General features: G+C 38.2%; 1 protein-coding gene across 1 annotated transcript; it reads left to right on the top strand.

Annotated features, from left to right (window-relative positions):
• Positions 1 to 1,308: 1,308 nt before the first annotated feature.
• On the top strand, positions 1,309 to 8,688 carry LOC141361589 (uncharacterized). Its single transcript, XM_073863132.1, has 3 exons — positions 1,309 to 2,465; positions 3,981 to 4,149; positions 8,221 to 8,688. The coding sequence occupies exons 1-3, from the start codon at positions 1,571 to 1,573 to the stop codon at positions 8,348 to 8,350; spliced, it is 1,194 nt and encodes a 397-aa protein (XP_073719233.1). The 5' UTR covers positions 1,309 to 1,570; the 3' UTR covers positions 8,351 to 8,688.
• The last annotated feature ends 294 nt before the right edge of the window (positions 8,689 to 8,982 follow it).

The raw sequence follows: 8,982 nt of genomic DNA, 5'->3' as shown, positions 1-8,982 counted from the left end.
TATGCACACATAAGTTAATAGGCCTGTTCGACTTAATGCGGCGCCACAAGAACCGGCAGCCGAATGACGTCAGAGTCTCGCGAGAGCGATTTAAAAGCAACCTCTTCCATATAATTTCGCGGATCACTCTCGCGGTTTTTTGACTTCACCCGGCTGTCGATCCCTGCAGCGCCGCATGAAGTCGAACAAGCCGACTGCCTTCATGAGCAACACGTGAGGTAATGGCGGCGGCTGTAAACAAACATTGAGCAAGTTTATCGTGCAAGTTTATCATGATTGTCCCTTGTTGTGTTTCTATTATAAAGATATAATGATTACAAAAACACAACTAAGAGTCCAAACAACGATAGGCAGTTGTTCTTTTGAGCTTTTTGCCACACACAAACCCTGTGTTCACTTTGATTAGGCTACTTTGGTTTTTAAAAGGTAACTTATAGCCTACATGTGAAATTAATGTTATATTATATTGTGTGTGTGTATTTACATTTAAATTGAAAAGTAAACCATCATGGTTTTACTACAGAGAAAGTTACATTCCTGTTGAACATCCCCACAAGGCTCATGTGGCTCATTATGCAACCCTTTTGTCTCTCAGCTGTCAATCACTGATTATTCAGGAGCATTCCCGCCTCCACGCATACAGCCTTTCCCAAGCAAAAGTGTCTTAGAAATTGTAAATCAATATCTTGCTTTATGTGAACAAGTAGGCCGAATGATTTTCACATCATTTTGAAGAAAAAACTCTAGACTACTAGATCCTGTTTTGAAAAGTCTTGGGAAAACATGTTTAGAATTAGTTTTGTGGACTTATATCAGTGACTTAAAATTTTTGCTTTTTCAAAAACCACGCATAAACATTTTTCTCTCAAAAATACAAACATGTACATACATGTTGATTATATGATATTGTAGCCCAGTTTGTGCTGAACGCAGTGGTATGAGACTTTTGCCATTAATATGTTTTTAAGCAACTGAAAAAAGCACAAATGTCAGTGCATGTCAAAACTTCCCCAGGGCCCTAAAAACCCCTTAGACCCCAGAGGGTTAAGCACACACACAGGAACAATGCCATGCAGAGACCATCCATCTACAAGTATGTGTGATGAAAATGTTTTGGCTTAATTAAAATATCACAGCGTATTTTCTAATTATTACTGTCATTTGATCTGAGACAAACAAGCCTGAACAATACAATAAAGGGATATTGCATTTTTCAGGCTTAGGGTTAGACTGTGATGTATAAATATTACAAATGAAAATGCGTTATCATTTAAATTAGATCTTAAGCCTGGTAGAATAGATTAGTGTTTCACATACAGTAGCTGTTTTTTTTTTGTCGTTTTATCACACTCCATCAAAAATGTACTAGAGTTCTGGCATGTCTTCTGGTCATAGGCCAGTAGTGAATGCTAACATTTAATGAAGTATTTTGAAATATGTTTTTCTGCCCTCTTCAGGTGAATACAGTACAGATCATTCCAACTCTCCACAGTCTTCCTCAAGCTCAAGTGAACTCTCAACTCCTCATAGAAACACTCCAGTGGATAACAACTGGCACTTCAATTTTGAGATGCCCTGGAGTAAAATGCCGTCAGAACTTACCAGAAAGCTTGAAAATAAAGAGCGGCCAACAGGACGTGAAAGACGTGAAATGATTCGCCTGATGTTAGGAGAGATTCTAACCATCTGCCCTGCACCAGGGAAGAAACATCTCTGTGAAATTGCCAGGAAGATTGTTTTAAGATATCCTCTGTCATTTAGAGATGTTATTGAAGATCAAGTTGTTGGTAGTGGCTATGACTCCCTTACCAAGCAGCTGCAGGCTAGACTTGACAACATGAAAAGAGGGAAAACCTCACTTTACCTGAGAAGACAGACGTCCAGCACAAGTGACGGAGAAGACCCACCTTCCAAGAAAAGAAGAGTGGACACATATGGGTGCACAAATTGGCAACCAAAACGGCTGCCACTGGGTGAAACTGAGGAGACTCAGAAATGTGCACAAGAAGAATTAAAGAACATGCACAAAAACAAAAGCAAGAACACCAAAAGTATTAAAGAAAAAATGCTGGCTACTTTCTACACTCAGAGAAGCGACATAAGTAGAATGGAAATCCCTGTTTTGGTAAAAGAGTGGCCATATCTGTTTGAGATGTGCGGGATAATGGTCCACTTCAAAGAGCTAACAGATATGGATGTTGACAAAGGAGCCATCTCAAGTAAATGTGAAAGAGTAATTTCATATCTCATGTCCCATGACAAGAAGAACAGCAAAATGGAGGGCATCGGAGAAGGCATTGAAAGTGCCAAAGCGAAGCATCTAGATCCTTATCTTCCTGGATGTGTGATGCTGCTTCTGAAACATTTCAGTGAAGATCAGGCCAAGATGTTCGTGATGGTTGATGAGACGTGTCTGCCATCTGAAGTTGATCAACTGCCCAGCACGCCTTGCGTCGTTGTGTGTGGTATGTGGTATTTTATGTTTTATCCCATTTGAGCAAAAGGCATTTTTAAATTTATGAACGGGTTGATACAGGGATATTAAAGGAATACTCCACCGTTTTTTCAATATTTTACTATGTTCTTACCTCAACTTAGACGAATTAATACATACCTTTTTTTCAATGCATGCACTGTACAGCGCCTTGTGAATGTGTTAGCATTTAACCTAGCCCCATTCATTCCTTTGGTACCAAACAAACGTTTTATTTTGTGGCACCATACTTACTGGTGTAACTCCTCATGTAACAGTATTTAAATAGGGAAAACACTGAAGTGTTTGGTGGCTTCTAAATGCATCCCTGTTTGGAACCATAGGAATGAATGGGGCTAGGCTAAATGCTAACACATTCACGACGTGCTGTACAGTGCACGCATTGAAAAAAGATAGATATGTATTAATTCGTCTAAGTTGAGGTAAGAACATAGTGAAATATTAAAAAAACGTTGGAGTATTCCTTTAAATCGGGGGCTGGCTGGAGATTCTAGTAAACTTAAGTATATGTTGTTAATGGGTTAAGCATTTTCTGCAATTAGACCTTCATCACCATAGCACTAGCATTATGGAACTAAATTCATTATTTTTTTAAAGGTCATTAAAGGGGTAGTCAAGCTGAAACAGAAAATTGGCATTTATACATCATAATGTCATTCCAAACTTGATTGATTTGTTCATTTTTAGAACACCGATATTGCAGAAAGTTATCAGCTGTTTATGTATATACATTGATGGAACTTTTTGGTTACCATTCACCTTTAAAGGACAAGTTCGGCCTTTTTACACTTAAAGGCCTGTTTTCAGATTGTTTATGATGAAATAGAACGGTTTTGACTGAAATTTCGACATATGGAGCTGCCCCGAGAATTTTCGGCTGTTTCTGTGTCACCGCACAGCTCTACAATGGGTTTAATGGTGCACTGGAACAATCCTTCCTAAAATGCATTAAACTTTCGTTTACAAAGAAGTGAAACTCACCGAGTGGTCAGGGGTGTTCACTGATATGCTCATACAAAAATCACACCACCCAGTAGCAGTGCTTCGCCTTCTGAGAATATAGTTCCCAGTATGTATACTGTTAAAAGAACGCTGTGTCTCATATCACCTTGTTATTTGTACACGGTGTGACTATACAAATCACAACACATAAATAGGAAAATGTTCGCGTTATTTTGTCATTTATTGGGAGCAGTATACTAGCTGGAGCTATTCACTTCCAGTCTTTGTGCTAAGCTAAGCTAGCGGGGGCTGCGTCAGACAGAGTTACAGCACGCACGGAGATGACAGAGGTATGTATGGACTTATAACTCTGGGGGATACGGTGAATAAGCTAAATTCCCAAAATGTGGGCGTGTTCCTTTAACATGGAAAGGTAAAACCCAGATTAGTAAGGTTTTGTTGTTGTGCTAATTTGCGAGCCAAATAATGTGGTTTTTTTTTGACAGACAATGTTTTTGACTTCTTATTTTCCTATGTACTGTAGGGAGTTCTCCCCTCACAGCTGAAAACTTGATGATTGCTGTGGACCAGACCATCGTGAAAGATGGGGTTACAAATTGTGTTGATGCCCTTCTGATGATGTTCGTATCCTACTACTGCCTCAACATCAGTTATCCACTGGAACTTGGAGCAACTCTGGAGTTCATGCAGAGGTAAGACTTAAAGTTTAACCACAAAATGCATTTCCTGAAGAACAAAAAGTGTGTATATATGGCCCAAAGATGGATAAATAAACAATTATCCATTTAGGAAATTAATGGACATGAAACCGGTAACAGAAGAAAGTCTAGATAAATTTTATTTGATGGCAAGATCATTACAACATTTATTCAATGACAGGAGCAAAATGAGCAGACGCTGTGCATTTCTGGGGCCTCATTTATCAACAGTGCGTAGAAAATGTTCTATATTTTGTCCTACGAATGAAATTTAGTATGTGCGTAAGTACAAAAAAATCGGTATTTATCAAACGTGCGCACGTGGTTCGTTCGCACATCAGTAAGTAATCCTTGTTGATAAATCCCGCGTGTTCTTAAGCACCAAGCTCGTGCACGTTCATGGTTCATTTGCATTCCAAAACGCCTCCAATAATCCATATATGGTGCCAACACCTCCCTTTTGAATTCACGTGGTTGTGCTTTTTCCCCTCACCGCAATAATGGCAAAGAAAGTGAAAAAAGGGACTTTACAGACACAGAAATGGAGTTGCGCGTGGATGAGGTTAAATCCAAATAACACATACTGTTTGGTTCACTTAGTGCGGGAGGAATGACTAACAAAAGAAAAAAATCTGCATTGTGAACATGTTACCAGTGCGGTTAATTCCGTTGGGTCTGAGGAGAGGACACTTACAGAAATAAAAAAGTGATTTGACATTTAAATTATCAGTCAAAAAATGCGTCACAGCACACCGACGTGAAATCAGTGCAACTGGAGGAGAACAGACAAAGACAGTACTTTCCACCTTGGACAGCTGCATAGCCAGCATCATCGGCTGTGTCAAGCATTTGTCTGAGCTTTCTTTTATAGGGGTAGACACCAATTTGACAACAAGTCACAAAAAAATCATTAATTCAACACTGGTTTGCTGTTACTATATTAACAATAATCATTTTTAATACCTGCTTGTGGATAATAAATGCACACTTCTTTACACACTGTGGATGATCCGGTGTAGTATCGGTATTCTACCACTAGATGCTATGCGTACGCATGCTCCGAGCTGTGCGTATATTTACACACATTTCTACGTATAAGTGCAATTTGATAAATTCCACACTTTGCGTAAAACTGTTCCTACGCAAAATTTACGCACACTTCTGTTCGTACGCACGCTTCATAAATGAGGCCCCTGGCATCTGTGGGAAGACAACTGGTATTGGTACATTATTAACTGTCTATTCCGATTTAATAGATCACAATTTTTTCCCTGTTGGACATTACATTTTTATGGCGTTTAATCAGACCCAAAAGTCGCGCGCAGAAAAAACACGCGCGAGTGAGATACGAACGCGCAGAACACTATTCGCTCGCGGAAAAGCGTCCTCGCGGGAGCGCACCTCCGCTTAGCGCGCACAAATGCAGTCACGCGAGCAAGGGCTGGGATGAGCGCTCGCTTGACTCGCTCTATGCTCGCATGGCTGCACCACACGCGCTCGCTCGATCAAGATCCGTTTTGGGACTTTGGGGGCGGGACATTGACTGATGTCTCTGCATGTGTGATTGGTTGTTTGATTTAATCAGTGACACGCATAATCTTCTGTTCCTCAATTTGTATCCAGTCACTCTAGGTAGAGAAGACACGTTTAAATATGACCATTAATGTCAGAGCAGGTAATTTATTAAAACATTAGTTTTGTTTAAACCATGCAATAAGCTGCAAACAATAACCAAAAAACGCTGATTTAAGGTATCAATTTTGTTTGTTGTTTAATTAATATGTAGATAATTTAACAAAATGAACCATATTATGGCAAAAAAAAAAATCAATGCTATTTTGAACATGAAAAGGTCCAGAATGGCTATGTGTGTACACACACACACACAGCCATTCTGTATAACGTCCTGATATATATATATATATATATATATATATATATATATATATATATATATATATATATATATATATATATATATATATATCTTTGTTTATACTACTTATTTTTGCTTTGTATATTTAACAAAAATCTTACTGTTCCATTTTAAAATTTTCACTGTATATCTTATTTCTTTTTAGTTTATTTTTACACAGGCCAACTGAAAATGCTTTGGCAATACATGTACAGTCTTTGTCATGCGCATATGGTACACTAAAATTAAAATTGTTAGATAATATCACCTTGCAAAGCTTTGTAAAAGACTATACTAAAGTTTGCTCATGCTAACTTAGTCTGAACCAACTCTGTGACGTGACAATGTAATTGTAGCCTACAGTATATATTGCAAGATGATATTATCTAATTAAACCGTAACCATATAACACCTTAAAAATTGGCGTCACTGTTTGGTTTGCAGCTTATTGCATGGATCAAACAAGACTATTGTTTTAACATAAATTACCTGCTCTAACAAAATGGTCATATTAAAACTTGTCTTCTCTATCTGTGTGACGGATTATGCATGTCACTGATTAAATCAAACAACCAATCACGGATGCGGAGACATCAGTCAATCTCTCACCCTCAAAGTCCCAAAACTGATCTTGATCGAGCGAGCGCGTGTGGTGCAGCCGCGCGAGCATAGAGAGAGTCGAGCGAGCGCTCATCCCAGCCCTTGCTCGCGTGACTGCATTTGTGCGCGCAGAGCGGAGGTGCGCTCTAGCGGGGACGCTTTTCCCCGCGCAAAATGTTCTGGGCGCTCGCGAGGACGCTTTCGCGCGCGCGAAGTGTTCTGCGCGCTCGTATCTCTCGCTTGCGCGTGGTTTTTGTGCACGTAACTTTTGGGTCTGATTAAACGGCATACATTTTCACCTTCCATCAATCTTGTGGTGCGACTATCACTGTGTCCTAACCAGACACGATGCGATAAGATTCCAGCGACAAGCAATTTGTCTGTCCACACCAGACACGATTACAAGATGCAACAAAATCAATCAAAAACCACAGCTAATCAGAACAGCGTGTGGCCGGGCTCCCGCGGCAAATGCACGGCCCCAGAGATTAATTTTGTTAAAAACATAATAAATCAAAATGTATTATTTTACACTTTACACCATTTTAAACTATTAAAAATACATACGGAGTTATTAAAGCAATCTTTGTTATAGAATGAAGTTTGAACGTTCTTGTTTCCATTTGTGAAATTGTAAGACCTGAGGTAGTACGGCTACAAGGTTGGGAACAATAAATGATATTCAAAGTCACATTACACGCTTTTAACATTAAATAAAGCACATAAACGGTACCTGAGATTATCATTGCCATACTTTGCTTCTATTTCATCGCGGCTGGAACTACAACACAGTTTCTAAAATACAATCATTGTTTGTCGTCGTCACGGCTGGTTAGGACATGGTATAACACTTCCTTTATGATCTATGGAGATGTTGACACTGGCAGCAGATTTTAAAGGAACAGTATGTAAGAAATTTAAACAGTTGAGTTGCAGCCCTCAACTGATGTTTATGTTGTCATTTTGTGTATTGGCCACCAGTTGTGTGATTGCAGTACCAGTTTTAGCCACAAGTTTTGTGATTGCAATACCAGTTTTGGCCACAATCCTACATACTGTTCCTTTAACACTGGTTGTTGGAATGCATCACAGCCATTGTAGGCACAGTTGCTTAATGGGAGATACTTGTTCACCCCAAAATAAAATTGTCATCGTTAACTTGCACTCATGTTGTTTTAAACCTGTATGAATTTCTTCTTTTGAACACAAAGATATTTTGAAGAATGTTTGTAACCAAACAGTTGATGGACCCCATTGACTTCCAAAGTATTTTTTTCCATACTATTGAAGTCAATAGGGTCCATCAACAGTTTGGTTACAAACAAATCTTCAAAGTATCTTCTGTGTTCAACAGAAGAAATAAATGTGTACAGGTTTGTAACAACTAAAAGTTGAGTAAATGATGAAAACTTTATTTTGGGGTGAACTATACCTTTAGATATGTCTGTCACCTGTGTAGCTCAGTTTAAGTACTTTTTACCTGGCTCATCACAATTGCTGATTATGAAAAATGTTTGTAGCACTATATTAAAGTATTTCTGTCTTCACAGATGCCTTTTCAGGATAAATCCAGATAGGGGGACCAAAGTGGAGAAGCAGCAATCTAAAAAACAGCAGTCCGTAAATCCTAAGGTTCTTTCTTTGATAACAAAAATTGCAGACTTTGAATGGCGAGAGTAGACATCTCACATGCCAGCTTCTTTCTGTTTCATACATTTCCATTTAGTTCATATACTGTTCTGTAATGTGTAAAGCGTTCATTCTGCTTGTATTTTGTGGCTCACTGTTATCTTGAGTGAGTGCAGCGTTTTAACGTGTGTTTACACGTTTTAAATTGTGTACATTTAAAAGTAAAGAGTTAAAAAAAGCTCCCAGTAAAGACCGGTAATTTTAACCAGTGGGGAGAACCAGTTTCATAAAACGTGTGTGTGTGTGTGTGTGTGTGTGTGTGTGTGCGTGCGTGCTGCTAAACAATGCTTTGTTAAATGTTGATCACAGCATGTATTTGCAGATAACAAATAAAACAAAATTAAGATTACTGTTGTTGTTTTTATTATTAAAGCAAATCTTTGTTATTTTGCAGTCTAAACTGCAAAAAAAGTTTAAGAACTGTTATAAAAAAAAGTTATCACTCTTTAAAGAATTTTTATGTGTTTTAGGTGTTTGAATATTTTAACCATGTTATTTTAACAATGTATGTTAAAATTAAAAGATTTAATGGTATTATAAGGATATTTTTGTGTAGAATAACCGTAATAAACCATAATTATAGGATTCGAAATTACCGTTTTCTTACAGTATATCAGTTATTA

Source organism: Misgurnus anguillicaudatus, chromosome 24 (assembly GCF_027580225.2).
Source record: "Misgurnus anguillicaudatus chromosome 24, ASM2758022v2, whole genome shotgun sequence".
Classification (NCBI taxonomy): Eukaryota; Metazoa; Chordata; class Actinopteri; order Cypriniformes; family Cobitidae; genus Misgurnus; species Misgurnus anguillicaudatus.
The sequence above is the reverse complement of the archived record's forward strand: the minus strand, read 5'-3'. Positions and strand labels throughout refer to the sequence as shown.